General features: G+C 38.9%; 1 protein-coding gene across 1 annotated transcript in view; it reads left to right on the top strand.

Moving 5' to 3' along the window:
• The window catches only part of LOC101858346 (protein phosphatase 1 regulatory subunit 21), a 40,310-nt gene extending 16,639 nt beyond the window's left edge, over window positions 1-23,671 (top strand). Inside the window, exons 7-20 of the mRNA XM_005100904.2 lie at window positions 712-914; window positions 1,477-1,578; window positions 3,501-3,589; window positions 4,742-4,878; window positions 6,840-6,932; window positions 8,326-8,453; window positions 11,642-11,806; window positions 12,178-12,270; window positions 13,162-13,263; window positions 15,391-15,561; window positions 17,606-17,752; window positions 19,797-19,895; window positions 22,040-22,192; window positions 23,123-23,671. Of these exons, the coding sequence (XP_005100961.1) occupies window positions 712-914; window positions 1,477-1,578; window positions 3,501-3,589; window positions 4,742-4,878; window positions 6,840-6,932; window positions 8,326-8,453; window positions 11,642-11,806; window positions 12,178-12,270; window positions 13,162-13,263; window positions 15,391-15,561; window positions 17,606-17,752; window positions 19,797-19,895; window positions 22,040-22,192; window positions 23,123-23,146 (1,706 nt within the window). The 3' untranslated portion in view covers window positions 23,147-23,671. The remainder of the gene's footprint in view (window positions 1-711; window positions 915-1,476; window positions 1,579-3,500; window positions 3,590-4,741; window positions 4,879-6,839; window positions 6,933-8,325; window positions 8,454-11,641; window positions 11,807-12,177; window positions 12,271-13,161; window positions 13,264-15,390; window positions 15,562-17,605; window positions 17,753-19,796; window positions 19,896-22,039; window positions 22,193-23,122) is intronic.
• The last annotated feature ends 1,539 nt before the right edge of the window (window positions 23,672-25,210 follow it).

The following is a 25,210-nucleotide window of genomic DNA, read 5'->3' as shown; positions in this document are numbered from 1 at the left end:
CAATTAACTTGTACTCGCTCTGAGCAAGGTTTGTGTCAGTGGCAGGTGAACATTATGTCTACCAATTTCCTTTCAGTGTTACTGTGCTTGTCATCTGTTCTTCGTGAAAGATGGATGTTGTTGTGCTGACTCATTGTATACTTTCGTTCAGTTTCAGCATGGGTGGTTGGCTGTTGCTCTGGCGTGGTTTGCTCCTTCTTCCCTATCCAACATCTATCGTCTATTTCTCTCCTCCTTTTTTTGTGTTTGTTACTCTCTTAATACACGTCAAATCTTCGGCACTTATATGACCTTATTGTGTTGCAAGGGCCTTAAAACTCTTACTCAAACTAAACGTCTCATCCTTTTCTTTGTATGTTACTTTCTTGTAATACCTCTAATCTTCAGCACCTATATGATGACCCATTTGTGTTGCAGGTGCTGTAAAACTCTTACTAAAACTTACTTTTTAAAAACTCACAGAATCAGTAATGCAGCCACTGATTTCTGATGATCCCCATGCTTTATGTCACACGAATTAATCATGTTTCAGAAAATGTTCCAGAACATAATAATTGGTTTTGGGTGGCTTCAAGTCTTGAGTGTAGACTCAGGGGTCCTGTATAGTTAACCCTTTAAATCACAATCCACTGCATTTCACCCTAGCGTTATATCAAAGGGTCTCTTGCGGTATGAAAAACTCCTTGTCTGTAACAATTCTTTCATTTCCAGAACTCGGTGACCTGAACGGTTTTAATCTGCCCACCCACGACAGACGGCATCAACTCCGAGCTAAGGAGCTCATCACGCAGGGTGCCAATCTAGTGGGGGAGCTGACACAAGGCCTGTCCAACTTCTTCACCTACAGCGAGCAGAGGTCCAAGATTTACCCAGCAGATGGAGTCACAGAGCCTCTCAGCCCTCTCAATATCAAAGTAAGAACAACGATTCTGCCTGTCCCAACTTTAGGACTATGTCATTTGAATAGTTGTTTGTTTGTTTTTTCCCAAGATTTATGCTTTCTTGTAGGAGATGTGGACGGAAAATGCTAATAACTAGCCTAACTGTTGCATGATTATGTGACTGCCATTAATAAAAATTAATGGCTTCCAACATTGTGATATGTAGCACGGATAATCCTGTCACCCTGGCAGTAATCATTTATATGTTATGGTCACAGAAGAAAGAAGTAAAAGTAATTGAACTGTATGGTCAACTAAGATAAATGGTTAAACAGAATGATGTGCTGGCTAAAAGCTTACCTCTAATCATTTTATACGAATTATATCAGTTTGTTGGAGCTTTTCAATGGTAATGGCAATGTATGATTTACTTACAAAGGATAACATTCAGATTTCTCTTGCTTTTGCCTTTATGGATTTGTTTATTTCATGTGCAAATTGTAAAGGTTTGTCCATTTTATAAGTGGAAATAATCTTATGAGTATGAGTGGTATGTATTATTCCTGTTTGTTTTTCTCATTATTTTTTTCCAAAGTTCTGCAAATACCTGCATGAGAATATGCTGCATCTTCGCCCAGTGGAACAATCTCTTCGGAGCTTTGTCAGCAACCTGAAAGATGATTCCCTCACAGTTCTTGTAAGTCTGTGTCAGACATGTGGCTTCCTTGTCTCTCATTCTATGCCAATCATGAATTGATTTAATCGGGAGTGAAAAAAAAAAGATAAACTTATCCTTAATTCAACTTAACGTGAGAGGTCACAAAATTAAGGGTCATAACAAAATCTTTTTCCTTGCTCCTTTGATTTCCATCTTCTCTATTGATTGTTTTGATTGAAAGAACAATAAATTTTCTTCCTTTTTTTCCATCCATCTTTCTTGTGACTGCTGAAAAAAATCAAAATTGACTATCAATGCAGTTTGAATAACTTTCCGCTAGGATGGAGTGAACGTTCGGAAAACAACATTTGATTTGTTTCAGTAGATCTAGTACTGAATTTGAGACAGTACAGTAGGCCTTGACAACCAAATTCAAATGGAACTGGGTGCAAGAGAAACTATCGAATCGAATTCAAATGGCAGTGTGCAAGAGAGACCAAGGCTTACTCATTGTCTTATGAAGCGCTATGCCCTTCACCTGAGGCTTTGAGGAGAGAGTGGATGAGGTTATTGGGTTATGACGTCACACACACCTGCTCCTTACGCTCCCTTCATGGTTCCATCACGGCCCTGTGTGGGTCTACTGTGCGTTTATCTACTCTTAAGTAGGCCCTATTTTTCCATAAAATATCGCTCACGTTAAAACTTTTTTTTTTAGGTTTAGTAGTTTTACGGCGTTCGCATCTGCATAAGGTCATATGAACACCAAGGGGTGAATGTCAACAGAGAAGTCCTTACAGGGAATCAGACTTACTCTGCTCACCTCTCTAGCTTCAACAGCACAAAGTCTGCTTCGACTATCAAGGCACCCCGGAAATAGCGGGTCACAAGAGTGTGACGAACATACAAAAAAAGCAGAGGAAAAATGACGATAGTAAGGATTAGGAAAGAAAAAGCTGCAGTTCCATGTTGCAGTTCAGGCACAGTTATGAGCATGACATTGTCGAATGCGACACAGATTTTACCATTAGACACATTTTAACCGAATGTCTAGACTTCAGAGAGACCCGAAGGAAATATTTTAGATGCAAAAAATTGCAAGATCTGTTTTCCTTCGTTGATCCCAACAGAATTCTGGATTTTATGAAGGCCATTGGCCTTTATGGGAAATTGTAAAATGAAATAAAATTGTTTTAAAATTTTATGTTATTTTAAAAAGTTATTTCAAATTAAAAACGTATTTACCTCAAATTTTTTACATTTTAACATTTTAAAATCTGATTATTGACCCGAACCCAGTCGTGCAGTGAACTGTTGTGAATGCAACCAACTTGTGTTTCACGCACTCATATGACCTTATGCAGTTGCGAGCGCCGTAAAACTCGTACAAAAACAAAACAAAACAATTCTACTGTGCATAAGAACTGGAGATGTTAATGTCCCCCCCTTTGGGAATGGCCTAAAGACACTTCGGTCAGCACCGCCCCGGGGGGGGGGGGGGGGGGGGGTAGTCAAAACTTTGCTGAGAAACATCGGACTAACCTAACAATATACACGCACAAAAAAAAAAAAATTCAGCCTTTGCATGCCTGCAACCAGGGGTTAAAAAACACTTCCATTCAAACGTTTTTGTGTTTGAGTTGAACCCAACATAATCGTTTGATTTTTATCATTGTCAAGAAGAGGAGGAGCTGGGACCTGATGAAAAAGGTCAGTTTAACAGAAGATCTACTCAAGCTACGTCAACACTAGTGGAGTTGACTCTATATCATTGATATCCCAGAGGGTATCTGGTATTATCCCGCCCTTGTGTTCAATGCGCATCAGAATAGCATCCCTAGCGTATCAGGATTACTGTGCATCAACACAACTGTTGGCATATCTTGTGTTCATCATGGATTTATCGTGGTGTGTAAGGATTGTAGCCACTGCCCAATTTGAAACAAATGTTTGCATTTCAGGAAACGGCAACAGAGCTCCAACCCTTTGCAAAGCACTTCAAGTGTATGGTGGCTTACATGAACAAGCTACTCCCGTACTATATTTCAAGGTGAGCTTTTGTTTTACTGTGGTCAGTCGTTTATACAAAACAGAATACAATTCAGAACCGGCGTCTGTAGTGTAGCAGTTACACGCTTCACTGTTGCAGGCAGGAGACTTGAGTTCGATTCCTGAGTGGGGAGAATTTTTTATCTCACATCTCAGTCTCGTAAGCACAAGATCAATAGATTTGAACAATGAATACCCCCTTGAACAGTTTATTTAAGCTCTAAGGTTGTGTTCAGAAGGTTAAGAATCCACCAAATTCCACATTCTTCATTAACCTGGTTTCTGGTTTTCTACTCACGTGAAATTTTTCAAGCGGACATATTATTGTCAAGATTATTGAATAGACATGGAGAACAAAGCTAATGATTATAAATTGTCAGTGCTATGGAGGAGTTGTAGTCACCTTTTCGTGTGATTGATAAGTCCTCTTTGTCTTCCCGAAATATGTTTATAAATAGTTTGTAGAAATTATTATGACATGGTTCATATTTTGTCAACAGCCTGTGATAATATGTGTGTGTGCCTAAAGAAAGGTACCAAAAGTCAGATTTTGACCATATTAAGTTAATGGTTGTACCTTATAGGAAATTCAATGCTGAACACAGGGGTTTTTGAATTTTTTAGATATCTCAAGTAGTTTTGGAGATATTGCACATTGTGCGAGGTATGATATAAAAATATAATTTTGAAAAAATGAGCTTTTAAGTTTAACAAACATGAGAGCACATACAAACTTTAAAAATATAATTTTTCAAATGAATTTTTTAATGGAAATTTCATTTCCAATTTGGCATTCAGTTGACATCGATGTCATGAATGAAATTCAATGGTAAAACATAGCAGGGAAGAGAAAACTTGCTTCAACAATAGATTTTAACACCTTTTAAAAGCAGTTTTCATTATTTGTTTTTATGATACCCTTCCCTCAGAATAATTCAAAATAAAACATTTAGAAGTCAAATCAATGAAAACCCTTTGAGCGCATTGTAAGAAAATTTTGGATCTAGATCTATCATTTTTTAATGGAAACACATTTTAGTCAAAAAAGTGATATTTGGCACTATCAGTTTGTAGCTCGAAACAGTCTGGGGCGACTTTTGGTACCTCTCTCTAGGTGCACACACATATATTTAAATATCTCTTGTTTTGTCAGTTTGGATGAGGAGAATGCTGTGTCGTCTTGCACAGCCACTCTGGCCTCCAAGAACAAAGATTTACTGCATTCCTTGAAGAAGTTGAACGCCGTCTTCAACAAACTGGACACAAATGTGTCTTTACTTGCTGCTCAAAGTAAGAAACTGAGATGCTAATTACTTATTGAAAGCTTGGGTTTGTTGGCAGGTGCACTGGTGTGGTTTGCTCCTTCTTTCCTATCAAACATCTATCGTCTTTATCTCTCCTCCTTCTTTTTTGTGTTTGTTTCTCTCTTTTTATATCTCTAATCTGAATGATTGGGCCACAGGTACGACAGGAAGGAGGATGTATGGCAACATGAATAAACCACTGGTCAAAGATCCAATCAATGAGTTGAGGAGGGGAGATCAATCCATAATCTTCCAACTTAGAACACAACATGTACCCCTCAACCAACATCTCAACCGAATTGGAGTAAAGCAGTCTGCTGCCTGCCCACTATGTGACTACCCCTCAGAGACAGTGGAACATCATCTGTTTTTCTGTAGAAAACAAACTGATTTAAGGGGATGTTTTCTTCCCAAGCTACCCCACACATCTAATTGCCTCTACTCCTCAAGACAACAGTTAGAACAAACATGCAACTATTACCGAATGGCATCATGCAGAAGAGTTGACGCTCAGATGCTACTGGATCGCTAACAACAACAACCACAACAACATTGCTCTAATCTTCGGCACTTATATGACTTTATTGTGTTGCAAGTGCCGTAGAACTCTTACTAAAACTAAACTTACTAAAAGCATTTACTACATACAGAGCTTCTTTTTTGCAACCCCCCGGGGCAGTGCCACTGACTGTAGTGCCTTTAGGCCATTCCCAAAGGGGAGACATTTCTCGTTCAAGCACAGTAGAATTGTAAATGGGCTGATTCATGTCGCGCTCATAACTGTGCCTGATCTGCAACAGGGAACTGCTGCTTTTTCTTTCCTAATCCTTACTATTGTCATTTTCCTCTACTTCTTTTGTATGTTTGTCACACTCTTTTGACCTGCTATTTCCGGGGTGCCTTGATAGTTGAAGCAGACCTTGTGCTGTTGAAGCTAGAGAGGTGAGCAGAGTAAGTCTGATTCCCTGTAAAGACTTCTCTGTTGACACCCACCCCTCATATGACCTTATGCTGTTGCGAGCGCCGTAAAACCCTCTACTATAATAATTTAAATATATTTTTTGCTTTTCAGTCCATATATTTTGCAGTAATCTATTCGCTCAACTTTGACCCCTGACTATTTTGGTTTTCTTCCACACCAGCTGTGTCCAAACCCAACGATTTTGTTATTGGATAATCCGTTTCTATCTGTTTGTAGTAGCCATTGTTGCAACAGGAGGCAAGCACCGTCTGGAAGAAAGGTTAAAAATAGATTTGCGATATTTTTCGCTACATATCCTAGCTCTGTTGTTTCACAGTGGTGGTTCAGTGCAGTCCAAGATTCTTGACCTTCTGAATCTCAGAAGTGAAGATAGTGGCAGAGTCCACTCTATCTGTTCCTAATGTCCTGTCTTTCGAATCAAAATTGTCTTGACTTCCCTGATTTAAAGAAAAATTTGTTTGTTTATGAGATGTGAAAGTTTCTGTCAAGTATTTTTGTTGTTGTTTCATTCTTCCTGATCTTTCTTCTTTATTTCTGTTTGTCAAAAACTGTTTATGTATTGAATTCAAATTTTGTGTTGTGTTTACTCCATATGACCTAACTGTGTTACAAACGCCATAAAAATCTTAACTAAAACGAGGACTCATTTTGTGCAATCTTGCACTTAAACACTTTATGCTTTTTTAGATATGTTTTGACATGAATATGACTACGTTACTGAACAGAATAAAGCTGCCAAGTGGCCTCTCCCAACATCACCTTCAACCTGCCATTAAATATGATAAACTGGTGTGGCATAATCATGGAAATATCTCTGGTGCAGAGAATTAAGTTAACAGTTGTCTCCTTGTAGATAACTTGTACCAAAGGACTTGTAGTTTTGTATGACATTTTACGCTCTGAAAAAGAATTGTGTTCTTATATCAGTTTTACACATACCAGTACTTTCGATTTCTCTCGTTCAGGCGTACAAGGTCAAGGTCATCCGCAGGCATCCCACAAGAAATTTTTTTCACACCTGTGCAAGTCCTTGAACGATTTACACGATGCTATCAAAGGTGGGAATTCTGTCCTGCGACAAAAAATCTAATTTTCTGTGCTGTGCGATATCAGATTTTTGCTAAATGAGTTGTATTTAACTGATCATTGATAAAGAAAAAGACAGTTTCAGCAGTAAATTTTTTACTTTGAAGGAAGCACTCTGATAAAACCTTTCAGTGCTATGCTCTCATATGGGCCTAAAATTGCTTTTCTTCACTCAATAAGTCTATATACTGATAAATCTTAGATAAGATACATATTTATTGTCCCAAACCTGGCACATGAGTTTAGTGTTTCACCACAAGCACTCACATTCATACATACATGTACACACGCACACACTCACACTCACACTCACATGCTCACACATGCACACAGACACACACACGCATGTGCACACCTTCTTATGCAGTCTACACCTGTATCCAGTCAGCCTTGCGTGACATCTCCACAGGTACAGACAGTTGATATTGTCGCTGAGGTAAATCATGTGCTTCATAAAGAAAGCCCTATTTAAGGAAATGACTTTTGACTAAATGATAGAAAGTTTTGAGCAGTTTGAGGAGAATATAGCAACACTGAAGCGTGTTGGTGCATACCCTAGTTACATTCTGTAGAAGGCAATTCCCAAGAAAGACACCTGAAAAATGACAAAATGGATCTTATTGTCACTGTTTCGCTGGGAACATCAAAATGATTTTTTTTAAATGCATTAAACTACTCAAAATGAAAATTGGCTTTATACATAGCTACCTCTCCTTAATTAAATTGTTGAGCTTTCATGTACTTGGTGCAAGGGTCCATTTTATATTAACATCATTTGCACATGTGAAAATCAAGCAGCATCTTTAGAATTGACAGCTGAGAGTTAAGTATTGCTATTCATAACATGCGAGGTACCGTTGTAAAATCAGACGCTCGTCAAAATAATGAAACCAAAGGAACTTGCATTTTTCTGCTCGTTGCACTTCTCCCTTTTTTTTTGCTTTTTTTTTTTTTTTACGCCCTTTATGTCTATTTAAAAACACATTTCGAAATAGGTTTTACGGAAAAACATTGATCAAAGGCACCGAAAAAGATGTAAATTTGCAGTGTACAAGGACACTGTAGCTTTGGAAGTCAGTAAATTTAGCGGCCATTTTCTCCCTTATTTTATTTCTAACTCCAGGCGGCCCCCACCTCCTCCAATTGCAAATATCTCGAATTCTATTCAAGAAAGATGGACATTTTTTCTTCAAAAGTAAGATAAATGAACAAATTTTAAAGTGGTGCCAATAGCTGTGCTCAAGAACTGACAGGCGCCTGGTTCCACTGCATCGTGACACATATACATTATTTTCTATTCTCTGGAGCTATTTTTTTTTTTGTATAATAAATTCCTTTATTCTGTATGGTTTCTTCCTTCCACAGAGGTGTCCAAACATTACAATTCCAAAGTGTCCCTGGAGCACCAGCTTCCCACTGCAACCAAAGAGCTCAAACGAACCGATGAGTGTGTTGTGGCATCGCTCATTTCTTTGGTCACAAACACTGGAAAAGTGAGGGCTTTGATTCAAGTCTTTTGTCTGTGTTTGTGTGTGTGTGTGGGGGGGGGGGGGGTTGTTGAGTTTTTTTTCACTTGAGTTCGAAGCTCTGAACTAGCATGAATGTGACTGAGAAATATTTGCAATCCTTGAAACAGCATCAGTTCAGAAATATTCCATTAGGATCAAACCCAAGTCTCACCTATTACAGTCAAGTATATTACCTATTGTTTTCAGTGTGCCCTCCACTCCTATTTGCAGTCCCTCCGATTAGTATTTTTTTCTCCCAATATTTGTTGATGGTTTAAGGTTTCTGGTTTGTTTAAACTTATTCCAACACAGAACTGAGGACACTGATTGACCCTTACTGGCAGAGCGGGAGCAGCCAACCTCAGAAATGATCCAAAATTTTCTTTTGCAATCTGTATCAGTTTCTAACTTTTGACATGTAGATTCAAATACCAGTAATGTAGGGTTGAAACGGTCTAAGACAGCTTCCTATTTTGTGGAGGAGAAAAGTGGTTGTCTTAGACAGGTGGACATCATGGACAGTGTTATTATATTATTTTTAACGGGAAGAGCGACCTTTGAGGACCATTTTCTATTTTTGTTGTCCAAGATCAAATCTAAGTATATATATAAGTTAGGCATAGGAAAATCTCTTAATGCGCAATTTTATTTTGGCATAGCTACAGCGGTTGCTATGGAAATGGCCACCATCTTGAAAATAAACAATGAAATTCAAATCCTGAAGGCTTTCTATTTACTGACCAAATTTGGTGAGAGTATACCTGAACCAGACCCTATCAGTGTAACGGCAAAGTTTTTTTTCAATAAGTGCAAAAGAAAAATAATATGAAAATTTTCCAAAAGTATAAAAAACCTTTTCTAAATTTAGTTTGCGTAATCGCTTGCCAATGGAAAACTGTTATTTTTTTCGCAAATATCTCTCTTTTACATTGATGGCAGCCTTGCCATCTATGTTTCCTGAACATTTCATGTAAAAAGGATGAAAAATAAGGAAGGAGTAGGGGGAAAAAAAAAAAAAATGATATTTTGCGAAAAACGACAATTGTGAAAATTCACCATATAGCAATGCCCACCAAGCGCGTTTTGTTCTGCCGATTTTTGGCCCCCGCAGCGGAGATGTTTCGTGGGACGCACTAACGCAAAGGTTGTTGTCTTCAACTCGCTCTCACGCCGCTTCTCGTGAATGGATATGAATGAAACTTGGCAGCCAATGAGGAAAGAGGTCAATCTCTTAGTATGCAGTTTGACAACATTGTACCCATCCTAGAAGCAGTCGAAAACGTTTGCAAAAGTGGTTGATGTGGTGCACTTTGAAGATTTTTCGGAGCTGTGATTTGTCAAACTGACTGATACGTTGTACACCATTTTTCTTTATTCCCTTAAAATTTAAAGCTTCTGTGTTTAGCGGTTTTCGCGTAATCTTTAAAAATGTGGGAGTAACTAAGGGAAAAAGCGACATTGCCATTTGCACGTACTGGGTGAATGCCCTGCGGCTGGGAAATTTCCACTGAGTGACGTCATCAGCCATCGGTCGCCTCGGGCGCTACAAACGAGGCCCCGCTTATGTGAACTCGAAAGGGGGGGGGGGGATACTTGAAAACTAAACGGGGGCCTTGATAACTTGCATTTTTGTTGCATTTTAGTCACAATACAATAGATGTAGTCATTTTTATTTGCTTGATTGCATGACAGAAGAATAGAAACAGAAAAGCAAACATCTTGAGAAGTGGTATGGCATTGTGTTTGCGTTATGAAAGCCTATTCCCCCCTCTTGGGAAAGCACACACTTTGACTCGTCCTGTGTGCTCTGTTTGGAAAAGTGAGGCATTAAGATTGTTATTAAAGAGTATGGTACTTATTTAGTCCAGTCTGGGAAGATAGTCCCGTTTATACATTGTTATCGTTCACGCGTGAGTACGCGAGCGTGCATGTGTGTGTGTGTGTGTGCGCGCGCGTGAGAGAGAGAGAGAGAGAGAAGAGGGGGGGGGGGGTGTAAATATGTTACATTTATTGTATGAGTTGTAGCCTACACATGCGAAATATTCCCATGACTTGTCCAACAATGGAATATACACAGAGACGATCTTATTTTCTATAACAAAGTATGCATGCTTTTACTAGTACGGAACTGGATTTATTAGACTAATAAATCCAGCTCTCTACTTACATTTTTGTGACAAATTGATCCAGAGCATTGCTTGGCAAGGAGGAACCATTTATGTTGCCAAGTTTCATTCAAATATCATGACTTTGGGAGAACATATGACTGATAATCTTTGTAAATCTGTAAAGAACGCCACTTTTTTACCTGTTAATGTCTTTACAACTCAAAATGTATGACAGATATTAAAAATCTGACTGCATGACTAGATTCTTCATTAAAAAATGTACTAGACTGCTAAGTTTCATTTACATATTCCAAGAATTAGGCGAGCTATGACAAATATTGTTTCAAAACTCACCGAAAACCACCACATTTTTACCTATAAACGTCTTCATAACTCAAAAAATAGGATAGCTATGAAATATCTGAAAGCAGGACTAGATTCTGCACTAGAAAATGTACTGGGTTGCCAAGTTTCTTTTAAATACTCCGAGAAATGAGCGAGATATGACGAATATTATCTCAAAACTCACCAAAGAACGTCCCATATTTTGGGAGTTTTTCATTATATTATAAAAGTGTACCAGAAATTAATTGATTAAAAAATCCGTAACTTTTTTGTTTATTGATGGATTTTAAAAATTCAAAAAGTTCCATGCTCAGTGAAGATAAAGCTACAAAATGCACCTATTTGCAAACACTTTCTGGCAAAAAAAGGTTTTTCGTGGTCATTGCTACACCATATTAACCCACCCTCATGTTTTCAAGGCAATTTATGAGGAGAATAAAGGCTTTCTCAATTGTCTCCATGCTATTTTTAGTCAAAGAACTGGTTGATCTCCAAAAATCAGCCAACATCTCAAGGTGCATAGCCTGACCCAAAATTGGCAAAATCAAGGGTCGCTCCTCCCGGTAAAAACTCAGGGGGCTTGTGGAAAGTGGTCATTTGTACATGTGGTTGTCTTAAATATGGGGCCGTTAGAGCAGGTTCGACTGTACTTATTAAGTGATGGTGTGATGTTTTAAAAAATTTCTTCCTCCCTTTTTTCTTTTGTTTCTGACACGACAGATGGCAGCCTTCATGTCGGGTAACCTGGACTTCTTCGCTCAGCCCGCTGGCTACAGGACCAGGGGTTGTAGCGTGGGCTCCGAGTCGGCAGAGGGCCCCAGATCTCATCCTGCCGTGAACAACTTCAGGCATAAAGCAGCCCACTACCTCGCTCGTATCAACAAGGTATTTTGATGATGCGATGATTTCTGCTTTTGCTGGAAGATAGTGCAAGATTTTTTTGTCGTGTTCTGCAGGTTGGTTTTTTTTAATCTGTCAAAGCAGTCAGATCAGTTTGCTAATTTGTAAAGTCCATTTTCAAAACTGCATTGATAGTGGGGGGGGGGGGGGGGGGGGTGCGAAAAGTATGGATATGTTTTCGTGGAAATACCGTTATATAAATTCAGTCGTGGTTTATGCATTTAGAGTGGTTGAGACTGGATTTTTATTATCTTCTCAGGCTGCACAAATTACGATGTTAGTCTTGTCTTCTCTGGAAATCATATGTTGAGATTCTTACCATCTTGTGAGAGCCATGCTTTATGTGTCTTCTGCAGCCTTTCCCCGAGTCAGTGCCTCATTGTGTCGCTGTGCAGAACAGGAAAACTCTGCTTAGCTCAGCTGAAAGCAAGGAGGGACTTGCCAAACAGGTATATATTCGTATATTGGTTTGTGAGTCATGATGATTCTATAGTACTGGTCCTTCCATTGTCAAAGGTTCTTTCATCACCGTGTACTGGTTCATTAAATTGTCCTGGGTGTGTACTCATTACGTTTAAATGTTACGAAAGACTAGAATTTGGAGTTAAGTCCTGTTTGAATTTTACTAAATGAACTTTTTTTTCTCCTCCGTTTCTAACCGTTACCCCGATTTATTACTGATTACTATTCATAACTGTTTTGCTTTTGAATGTACACTGCATCTATGGCTGTATTAGAGTAATAGGTTCCTCCTCTAGCTTTTGGTCTTTATTTTACTGGTATCTTCTTTACAAATGTTGTCGTATGTTTTTTTGTCAGTGCTGTGTGGCAAAACATTGTGTTAAGACATCAGAAAGTTTGTCACTTCCTTTTTCCTTTTCTGTGACTAGATTGTGAACAGTTTTTTCAGGCTCTGAATGATTTAGCAGACAACAGAAGGGAAAAATCTCACTCAAACAAAATGAAAAACTGAACCATACTCTGTTGAACTTGTCCAAAACAATCCCCCATTGTCGAGGAGAAAAGTGGTCACCTTAATCAGGTGGTCCTCTCTTGGACAGTATCATTATAATGTAGAGAAAAACACAATTGGGAAGTGATCATTATTACAGGTGTTTTTTTTCCCAACAGGTGTTCATTACTACAGGTTCAACTGTCTCTAAATTCTTGTTTAAGAAAAGTTGTAACCATCTTTGTCTAGATAGCTTTAGTTTGTTTCAGAAACAATAATGACCTTCTTTTTTTTTTGGTAGTCTTAGTTTCAAAAGTATTTCCAAACTCTTAAACTTTTAAGTCTGTTTCAAAAGTTTTCTGTGTTTATCTACTTTCCTGCTCTTCAGATATCTGTATTCCAAGAAAAGCTGACCAAACTTGAACAAGAGAAGGAGCACTATTTGTTGGAGCTGCAGTTACTCAAGATCAAGTTTGAAAATGAACAAGTGGTAAGACTGGCAGGGGCATCTTTCTTTCAGCTAAGTTTTCACTGAGATTTTCGAGTCTTGAATAATGTTTTTATTTTGGTTGCTTATCTTTGTCTTTGAAGGTGGGGGGGGTGGGGGGGGGGGTGTTTAGATTAGAAAGAGTAAAGAAGGATTTTTTTCGATCTAATTCTTTGCAAAGGTTATCATGTTTCACTACTGAATGTTCTAGTGCTTTGTATACTGATTAGATTCTGGTTGATTGTTCCTGATAATTGTCGGTCTAATAATCTTACAGTGTTGCAAGGGACGTTTAACACATTACACCCTAAGGGTCAGGATGGGAAGTTCATTGTCAGATCCTAAGCAAGGGGAAGGAACCCACCTCCGGTGAATACAAGCCTTTAAAAAAAACATTTTTAAAATACTAAACAAATTCCCAAAATCTTGAAAAAATAAAAGTTAAAAAGAAAACTGAATGTAGTTTCAGAAAAATATAACTTTATGTATGCGGAAACTGTTGGAAATGTTCTTACTTTAGTTCAATCGGGGTGTCCGACCCGTCACTCTCACTCTCAGCCTCGCGGTCAGGCCCTAGATCTAAATTCTAGATTTTCTACATCTGATCAATCGGAATCGCCCCAAACTCTTGCTACAACGTTTTCATCAAAATCTGAGCCATCTGATTTGTCATATGCTTGTTTTTGCTCAAATCCATCGTTATTTCCGTTTTCGAACTCAATTGTGTCGCTTTTCTACAAGTCGAGACACTTTCGAAGTAATAATAATAAATAATAATAAATAGCATTTGTATAGCGCATGTCCCCGCTCAACAGCAGGCTCTATGCGCTTTACACTATAAGTGTCGGTAACGCGATCGCACTAATTTCGTTTCGGTATCAAACACAAGAAGAAACTTTTTGCTATAACTATGCAAATCAAAATCACGGCCCCAGAGTCTCGTCAAGGCGAGACTTCGTTTCTAAAGACACTGGGTCGGCGCGGGCGGTTCCGGGCGAGTCAAGAGTGGAGCGCGTAAGGGAATTCGCGGGCAAGTTAGGGTGTAATGTGTTAACTGATACCAGGGCTCCTCTTTACGCACAAATGTGTGTATATTACGCATTAAACCTGCAGATTACCCCCCTTTAAGTTTTGGTGGTGCGTGAGCGTTACTCTTTAAAATTTCATTTCGAGGGTTTTTGCATACGCTTTAAAACATAGATGGTGTGCGTCTGGCAAGCATCATTTCCCCACTTCTCCATCTCGAAGCCGAGTTAATGATTTGACAATTGACAACACACACATACCTTAAGGTAAAAAACCAAAGGGTGAGGGAACCTCTTAAGTTGGCCTAAAAAGGGGAGCCCTGTGATACAATTCCGCAGCTAAGTGTATGAGGCTGGACTTTTAGCTGCAGAAAACATAAAAACATGCACATATTGAACAGCTGCTTTTGAAGAAGCCCTAAACTAATTTTTTTTAAACATTTTGCTACAAGAATGTCTTCTGTTTTGGTTAAGGGATAATTTTAATCCTTTCAAAATCATACTCACTCTTGGATGTCAAGAAAGCTTTCTTACTCAATTTGGAGTAGGTGGGTGGTTGGCGGGTGTTCTGGTGTGGTTTGCTTCTTCTTTCCTATGAAACATCTATCGTCCTTTTCTCCCTTTCTTCTTTTTTATGTTTGTTACTCTCTTGTAACACCTCTAATCTTCTTACGCTCATATGACCTTATGCAGTTGCGAACGCCGTAAAACCTCTTTGGAGTAGGCAGAAATGCCTAGTTTCGTTCTTAAAACAAACAGTATTGTAATGATTCCAAGTGTGTTGATAGTATTATGTTGTTGCTTTCTGGAATCTTTATCGTGCTTCTGTGACAAGTGAATTATTCTTATATAAGCAGTTTCTCTACATAGTAAACAATTTAAAAGAAAGTTTTGTTCTTTTCTGGGCTTTCATATTTGTTACATTTCTACTCTCCTTATGTGCTAACAAAATCTGTATTCCTTATCTTTTATTCAAATATAGTTCTAATACAGTAAGCTGTTTACTGTTTTTTTGTGGGGTTTTTTTTAGTGTTTTTCGAATGCAAATATGTTTTGAAAGATACATGGAAAACGCTAATGTGATGTATGGTTTACGCTGTTATAGAAAACCAAACAGTTGGAGAAGGACTTGGAGTCGGCTCGCTCGACCTCAAGCGGCGTGAGTTCTGCCCCATCCGTCTCGCTGGAGGATCACATCGAGAAGCTTGCCTTGCCCTCGGACGCCAGCACTCGCTCGGACTCGGTGAATTCTGGATCATATATAGACACAAGTATGGTAAGTACTGGTGACTTTCAACTTCATATTGAGGTAACCATCCCAGCCTGTGGATGGTTGACGGGTGCTCTTGTGTGGTTTGCTTCTTATCGTCCTGCTCTCTCCTCCTCCTTTTTTGTGTTTGTTACTCTCTTGTAACACCTCTAATCTTATGCACTTATAAGACCTTATTGTGTTGCAATTGCCGTAAAACTTTAACTAAAACTAAACATCCCAGCCTGTTGTGTGGAAGACGAGGGTTTGATTTCCCCACCAGGAAGCCAGTCACCCAACACTCGAATGATCTGGCAGGTAGAAAGGACACAACAAAGAATTGCTGGCTTTTGGCTTATGATTGGCTTCACCATAATATGTTGTAAAATATTTGAGAATAGGTAAACCAAGCAAGTGAAGGTCATAAACCTATACATTTTCAGAGTAGAATGTAAACAGGAAATAGGTCTCGTTTTTGAAGGAGCTGAAATGTTTGGCGATATAGAAACTGGTATAAACAAATCATAATAACAACCCCAAATTACGGCCAAATAAATCAGCTATGACGCCAAAAACACAACTTAAGGCTTATTGAATTAGTCATCGACACTCGGAGGTTTAATGTTTGATTATGGAAGGACAGGGATTATAATTGACCCCTTGCTCGTTAAGTTGTCACTCACAGTACAGATGAATGAGGCAACAAACTGTAGAGAGTGTTGTCTGACGACTGAACTTTCCCTGAAGTTCAGGCCTTACTAAAATGTGGTTTATGGAAAGAAAATTCAGCTGTTCAGGAATGGTTATATATATATTTAGGTAGCGTAAACACGGCCTCGCGGGCACTCGCGGCCTTCCGACCGCGTGGTATCGATAAAATCGGGTTAATTCCGATCGCTGTTTCTTTGCTCTTTCGCTTTAAAACACCAAGTACCGTACACCTTGTAAAAGTTCAGTTTTTCCTCGTTACAATGGTGTAAGTTGTTTATATGTCCGATAATTAGGAGCTGGAGAATCGCCGACGAAAGCGAAGCCCCTCACGGTCAGAATGCGAGGTCGGCCGGTTGAAAAATTGACACGGCTGCATTCAAATGCTTCGCGGAACGAGGGATGATTAAATACCGTCTTTTCATTGGCGGAGAACTGTAGAGCTTTAAACGGGCTTTCTCGTGATATAAGTTTAGCCTTTGGCGTCTTTATAGAAAGCTTTTAAAAATACCGTCAAAATGTTTAAAGATCACTTTTTACACAAAATATGTAAAATACCGGTTTATAAAAAATATTAATTAAAAGATCAGTTTATTTCCTATTAGAATAAAGTAATTAAATTGGAATTATTTTACATCAATCCTTCCGCGAGACTCCGAAAGCATGTGACCCCGCACGCGGGGTACACTACAGTATAGAGCCGACTCGCTCGCCGCGAGGACCGGTGCGACGCCGGCCGGGTCAACGCTCGGTGTTTTTGTCGAAATAACGACAGATATCGTGTTTGAGGTGATAAAGTACTGATTTGTAAAGATCTCACAGTCTTGAAAAAAATTATGCTCCATATATTTGTTATAGTGATTGTACTCTGTTAATGTGGAGATGTTTAGTGCTCTTGGTACTCTTTTATTGTCTGTCAAACATGGGGTTGCAGCCAGTGACTGACTTTAACAAATTTGATCAAATTTTAAACTACTACAATTTTCTTAAAAATTGACGGAGATGTTGAAGAATGGTACCAAAATGCTTAGTGGATTCTATGCCTTTCAAATGGAACAGATAAATTTGGCATACAGCTAGTTTGAACATTTAGTTTCTGGTACCTAATATATTAAACGAAATTCTTCTTTTTTTTTTTTTTTTTTATATGTTGTTTTTCCTGTTCTAGCCAACTGTCAGAATTACGAGAGTACATTGCAATTCACAAGCTTTTTACAGATCATAGGAAAACCCATGCATTCAAAATGGGTTTAATTTAATATGTATAGATGTATTTACTTTGTGTGTGAGGGTTTTGGGAAATAATTTGTTAATAACTGACATCTTTCATCTCCAAATCTCGCATTTCTTATAACCCTCACAGCTGGGCCAGGTGGAGTCCAGTGGAGATGTCCGCAGTGATGTGGACACCCGGGAACAGCTGATCATGAGCCACTACAAGGGTAGGGTCAACGAACTGACGCTCTCCCTCCAGCAAGCAGACAGCAAGGCTGTGCACTTCCACGCTGAGGTTTGTTGGGATCAAAGATGGTCAATGAGGATGATTTATAGTTACCGGTACCTTTTTTCAGTCTTAACCATGAGGAGTTGGTCTTAAGGCCTCCACTAGGATGCAGTACTTACGTTGGCTTTGAGAAAGTTTTGAAGGATTACTCTAGTTCCGTCCCTACTCTTTTCTTTGGCCAGATGTACTTGTGTGATATTTGTTTTTTTAATGTCTCTCCTTCTTTCTTTTCTTACTTTTTCGACTTTCCATGGACCAAGGACTCTGCCTTGAAAACTACCAGCTTGTGCCTAGTATTGCTTGAAAATCATTTTATATTTCCTGTCCCTCTCAATTGTTTATATCTCAATTCTCTTATTCCAGTTTCCTCTTTTCAGTTTGTTATGTGGTGGTTTATTTGGCCAGAGGTCAGTTTTGAGTCTGGTTGTGGGTGGGTTCACGTTAGCACGATGAATGACCATCCTCTTTTGTGCTTGATGTGTCCACTGATAAGCTTAGTGGTCAAAGAGTTTAATGGTGAAGTGGATAAGAAACAATTAAATTGAAGAGTTAAGAGAAAGATACAATTCATGCAAGAAGCACTTTCTAACCACTATCACCTAACCCTCTCGATGGTACTGATTTTCAATTTTTGTGAAAAGATGTGTGTGTGCCTAAAGAAAGGTACAAACAGTCGCCACAGACAATTTTGAGCTACGGACTGATAATGACAAAAAATCAATTTTTTGACCAAAATGTGTTTCCATAAAAACATGAAATTTCCACCATTTTTTTAACAATGTGTTAAAAGAGTTTTCATTGATTTCTCTTCTAAATATTTTATTTTGAATTATTTTGAGGGTAGGGTATGTTTTAAAAAGATAATGAAAACTGCTTTTAAAAGGTGTGAACATGTATTCTCGAAGCATGTTTTTTTTCTTCCCTGCTATGTTTTATCATTGAATTGTAATCATGATATTGATGTCAACTGAACACCGAATTGGAAATGAATTTTCAATGAATAAATCTGTCCCCGTAGAATTATGCAAATTTAGATGGCCAAATTATGCCCAAAAAATGCCTAATTATGCAAAAATTATGCAAGTTACCGTAACACCATTCGCGACATGTTTTACACTTTTTCAACACGAATTTTCATGATTTTCATGTTTTATGTACAGAAAAATTTTTAACAGAACATATCAGTATCAGTAATTTGTTGTGTATTTGGGAAAAAACTATACACATCAGTAAAAAAAATATATATATATATATATATATATATATAATCTCTGTAACTTTCAGCTGTAAATCTAATCTAGATCTAGATCGGAAAGAAAAATGTTTTTTTTAAAAAAAAAGGACATCTGGACCTCTGTTTCTGGCACATTACTAAAACCAGGGACACCTGTCAAACATGAAATATCAGCAGACATGATAACAACAACTTTTGATGGATTGAAAAATTGAACATGCTCAAGGAACAAAATCCCAAACCATAACCAAGATTTTCCAACAAGGGAAATAACCAACTTTTCACTTAAATAAGACTTATTGTGGTGATTATTTCCCTTTAGTCACATGGCGAGGCGTTCATTAATTGTTTTGTGAAAGAAAGAGGGAAAAAAACGTGAAAAAACGCAGGGAATCCAAAATTATGCAAATGTTGCAGAATTACGCGAAAAAACGTGGCCGCGCCGCAGCCGCACAATCGCATAATCCTACAGGGACAGATAAATACATTAGAAACAATTGAATCATCATTTTTTTCAAGTTTGTCGGTGTTCGTAACTTAAAAGCTAATTTTCTCAAAATTAAATCTTATACCTTACCTCGCAAAATGTGCAATATCTCAAAAAACTACTTGAGATATCTCGAAAATTCAAACGCCACTGTGTTCAGCATTGAATTTCCTATAGGGTACAGACCTTAACTCAAAATGGTTAAAATCCGACTTTTGGTACCTTTCTTTAGGCACACACACAGATGTTTGTATCTCATGACTCAAGCAAGCAGTTGATTTGATGAGGGATCGCAACTTTTTTTAAAACCGTGGTACAATTTTTCACAGGTGAGGGCACTGCATAAACAACTGAAGATTGCAGAGAAATCTAAAGAGGTGGGCCAGGATGAGCTGAAACTAGCAAACCAAAGTCTAGCACAAGTAAAGGTAAGTGTCCAATCTGGAAATGATGAGAGCACTGCATTTTGAAGCATTTATAGAAGTTTTACTTTTCTAACTTTCGTACTCTTTTTTTAGGGGGGGGGGGGGGGGTGAGCAATTGTCTTGTCAGAATATTCTTTTGGTGGTTTTTCAATAAGTGTTTGAATTTTACTTGATTCTAATGTCATCCCTGTGAAAAACAGATTTAATGACACCACACGTCTATTGAACATATTTATAACATTCATGTCCCTCAGTTTCCACATTTTTAAGTTATAGTATATTTGTTTATGTGCTGACTGATTGAGTTGGCCATTGTTATGTTTCTCCAAAGTAATGCCTGTGGGTAGTTTTCGATTAACACATTACACCCTAAAGGTCTGGACTTGAAGTCCATTGTTAGATCCTAAGCAAACGGACGGAACCCACCCCCCGTGAATACAAGCCTTTAAAAAACACATTTTAAAAATACTAAACAAATTCCAAAAATCCTGAAAAAATAAAAGTTAAAACGAGTGCAGTAGTCTCCGCCTAAACGCACGGTGCTCGGGAGGGCTCCTAAGCGTGTGTTTATACGGAGCGTGCGTTTACATGAACCTGAGCAAAGGGAGGAAGGGACGCAGTCGTCTCGATTCCTTATTACTCTAGTGATCTCCCTTGGAGGAGGGGGTCATTTTGGCTGATAATGTGACGACAGGTGACTGTTTTGTGAAGGATTCCCAGACAGGGGTTAAGAATACAAAGGCGTTGAATGGGGGGGGGGGGGGGGGGGGGGACGACAAACTCAATGTAATGAATATGCACTAGATTCTATAAACGTCGGGAACAGATAGCCTAAAAGGAAACTGTTGGTCATAGTCATAGAGACGACGGACCGGCTACGTGGCTTTACCAAGCGACCGTAAATTCATGTAGATCTAGAATCATCCTCAAGAAACATTTTCTCTTGTGATTCGTTGAACAAGTACGTTATAAGTTCTTCGAGCGTAGCTTATTAGGCTTATTTGGCTAATATTTAATCCTATATGTGCCTGTCTAATGTTTTACAGCAATCACGCGTATTGCGCATCAGGCCTAGATCTGACTAAACATTACATGCAGTCACTCAAACTCAAACACCAGTCAGAAACCTTATCTCAAAGATACATTTCCAGTGACCAATCAAAAAACATTTAACTTAAGTCCCCCCAATCTCCCCCCCCCCCCCCCCCCCCAACATTTATCCGACCAGCCCTAGACCGAGACCTATGCGTCAGTGGAAAGTTAGGTGTGTAAACGCTGTCCATCACTCTCTTTGTTGGGCGGGGGCACTCTCACCAAATATCCGGTTTTCTAGTAAATTCTAGGCTTGTCTTATGCAGGCAGGGCAGGTTGTCGTGAAAATTTCCCCTTGCCAAGCTAAATTTGTCAGCGTGTTTCACGGATCGGAGCGTGCGTTTGTATGTCTAAATTATATAGTAAAAAACCCGTCAGAAGACGAAAGCGTGCGCTTGAGCGGAGCGTGCTTTTGTATGGCATGCGTTTAGGCGGAGACTACTGAATGAATGTAGTTTCAGAAAAATATAACTTAATGTATGCGCAAACTGTTGGAAATGTTCTAACTTTAATTCAATCGGGGGGTGTCCAACCCGTCACTCTCACTCTCAGCCTCGCGATCGGGCCCTAGATCTAAATTCTAGATTTTCTATGTCTGATCAATGTGAATCGCCCCAAACTCTTGCTACGCGTTCATCAAAGTTATCTGAGTCATCTGATTTGTCATATGTTTGTCTTTGCTCAAATCCATCGTTATTTCCTTTTTCAAACTCAGTTGTGTTGCTTTTCAACAAGTTGAGACACGTACAAAGTGTCGGTAGCGCGATCGCACTTCTATCGGCTCTAATACTAAAACTACGGGCCCGAAAAATTTCGTTTCGGTACCAAACGAAAGTAGAAACTTTTTGCAATAACTATGCAAATCAAAATCTCGACCCGATAAAGGCGAGACTTCGTTTCTTAAGACGCCAGGTCAGCGCGGGTGAGTCAGGGTGGAGCACGTAAGGGAATTCTCGGACGGTCCCGGGCGAGTTAGGGTTTAATATGTTAAGATTTTCCTACCACCCTTATGTACTGAAAATTCATGCTGTTCTCTCCTCTTTGCTCTGTCTCAGGATGAACTTCAGACAACAACCAGGAGCTATGAAGGTCAGCTGAGCATGATGAGCGAGCATCTGGCTGGGATGAACGAGAAGCTGGCGCAGCAGAAGGACGAGATTGATGAGCTCAAACAACAGTTGACGCAGAAATCTTCTTCGTCGTCTAAGGTGAGGGGGACAGTTTGTAAAGTTTAACTCCTTACAAGACTCAAAATGAGGCATGAGTTATTAGTAAATTTGAAAGCTAGACCTGGTTCACTTGACAAGTTGTTTGCATAAAAGGAAATTTTCCAGGAAAGAGGAGGAAAATTTGGAATCTCTTTCAGATTTGAACCTTGTACTTCCAGGTGCCAGTCAGGTTAACCCATTCCCGCTTAGATAGACCCAAATCAAATGTTGTGCAAGCACTCTTGTGCGTCAAATTCAACTATCGTCGCTGGATAATTTCGTGCTCGCAACTGACCATTGTCTGGATTTTCCCAAAGGAATTCATGTTTAAATGATGTTATCATGACTTTTGGTTTCGTGAGTTTTCCAGGGCTGCCAACCATTCCGATTTTTTCGTAATCATTACGATTTTTTAGCCTCACTACGAAATTACAATCGTAAGACGATTTATTACGATTTTACCGTCTGCAGATTTTTGGCTATAAAAAAATATATTTTTGGCTCTTTTTAAAATTTTACAAGTCTTAGTGCAGACCTGTAAATTGTCCGCCTATCCCTTAAAATCGATAGATGTCTGTGTTTGAAATTGTGATGTCAAGGGACATGACTCTTATCTTTACTGTGGGGACAAGATAATTAAGGGAGTGACACGCCCTTGGGTGACGTCAAGGGTCCCGCGGGAAATAGGCAGACATCGTCTGAGAGACTCACGGAGGTATTCAGTCGGACTCAGGACCATGACGAGGCAACACGGGGGCCCCCTGACAGACCCGACTCATCGGACCGCCAGGTCACTTTACATGAAATAACCGGTAACAAAAAATATGAAACAAGTTTAATGTAAACTATTTCCAGTGTAATTTTCTGACTGTGAATGTGTGTAGATTTTAAAGGTAATTGATCACTTTTTTTTTTATCTTGAAATTTCAGAGTGGCAAGAAATCCAAGAAATAGCGGCCCCTCTCCCCACATGTGCATAACCCGGAAGTCTTTCCTGGCCGGTCAATGGTTCCACCGTTGGGTCATGCCCCTACGGTTGTCTGCTCAGAGCTCCCCGGGCACCATCAAAGAAGCTCACCAAGTTTCCTCATACTGTCCAGTCTCAGTTCCAGTGCAGCTGCACCTCCTGTCACTTTGGTGCTCAGTGTCTTCAGAAAATTGAATGTCTCACCGACAAGTAAAATGAGGCACAAGTCGCTACGGTTGTTGCAGAGTGTTCCCAAAAAGCAAAGCTTTGGTTCTCATTGTTATCTTGTTTTTTCCAGGCATGTTCGGGGTGTATTTGTTGTTGTTGTTGTTTGTTTGTTTTTGGGGGTTTTTTTGTAGAAATACGTTTGTTTGTAAAAAATTGATATTAACGCAGTAATTCAACAGTGACATGTGCTTCATTTTGACTGGTCACAAAAACGTTAATGTGTGTGAACATATGTTTATTTGCTCTGTTTGAAATTTCCTCTACTTGTTAAAGGGTGTATAAGATAAGGTGTGCATGAAGAATCTTTTTTTGGGGGGGGGGGGGGGGGGGGGGTTATTCATTGTCCTGTAATTATTGTGATACCTAAAGGGTGCTCTGGTGTGGTTTGCTCTTCTTTCCTGTCGAACGTCTGTCGTCTTTATCTATCCTCTTTTTTTGTGTTTGTTACTCACTTGTAACACCTCTAATCTTTGGCACCTGTATGACGTAATTGTGTTTCTTGCAAGTGCCGTAAAACTAAAACAATATAATAATAACTAGATTGCCTTTTATGTGATATTGATGATTTGTCTGTGTAGTATCATGGAGAGATAAAGATGTCTTGGTGGTGTTGCTTTTATTACATTTCATCACGTATAAAGGCTGTTATTTTCACCAAAGCTTTCTGTGGCCAGTTTATCCACTGCTCTACATCACTTTCTGTACAAACTCATGGCTCGTAGATTCTCTAGTGTGTTTCAATCTGCTGGCAAGTTTGTCTTTTTCCCAGAGCTAATAGTATCATCTAATTGCAATTTCAGATTTGATAACCTTTCATTCATAGATTTAGGTCAAGATGTAACATTTATGTGTGTATTATATCAGTTACAGTGTAGTCACACTTGGCCAAAAGAGATGGAGCGCATCCCATCACTAATTTGTACTGTCACTGTCAAACTTTGAATCAAATTTTAGAAACCTAGGCCTACATTACTACTTGTACAATGCATTTTTCAGGTTTGTGCCTAGTCCTTCTATGTGAAAGGACTTGATTATGTGCAATGTGAATGCAGGTACTGAGTAATCTTTGTTTTTCCCTGTATTTTTATAGGGAATTAGTGCTTTCCTTTATCGGCATTTGTTATTATTTGAAGGAGGCTCAGTTGTAAGAAATATATTCCTCCTTTATACTAATTTGAGATAGTTTTAAGTAACAAAGCATTGAAGTGTGCATTTTTATAGAATGGGTTGTGATGAAAGTAGTGTTTTTTAACTCAATCCCACATTAATCTTCTGTCGTCACCTGTTATCGGCAACGAACTGTTTACCTAAATCACCCAATATGGCCCACTGGGTTAACTTGTAACCGGCCTCTGTCTGGATTTTCCCATTTCTGACTGAAAGGGGAATTTTGTTTCAGCTAACGTTATCAGGACTTTGGAGGGTGGGAGATCAAGTTTCTGCCAATGTTAAAAAAATTTTCCATTGAGCTTCAAGAGAGAAAATCATTGTTGATTGAATCTGATGTCTTTTCCGTTAATTTTTTTACTTTGTTTTCTTGAATCTTGATTGTCCAGATCTCTTTTGTAATGGTCATTTAGATAATTATAATTTAAACGAAGGAAAGGATGAAGTGAATGAAGAGAAAAAAGGGATAGTATAGAGAGATTGACCGTTCTGTGAGCTTAAACCTCAGTCTCTAAAGTGTGCTGTGTATATTATTTGTCACGTCTTTTTTTTTAAAAATAATTCAAAGTTGCCTCACTTTGTACAGAGTTGTGCCCCTTTTCATATCATGGGGGGGAGTGATTTTCAGAACGGGCTCTCAGGTGGAATTGAGTCAA

The sequence above is a fragment of the Aplysia californica genome, unplaced genomic scaffold (genome assembly GCF_000002075.1).
Source record: "Aplysia californica isolate F4 #8 unplaced genomic scaffold, AplCal3.0 scaffold00264, whole genome shotgun sequence".
NCBI lineage: Eukaryota > Metazoa > Mollusca > Gastropoda > Aplysiida > Aplysiidae > Aplysia > Aplysia californica.
This window is presented reverse-complemented; position numbering and strand designations above follow the sequence as displayed.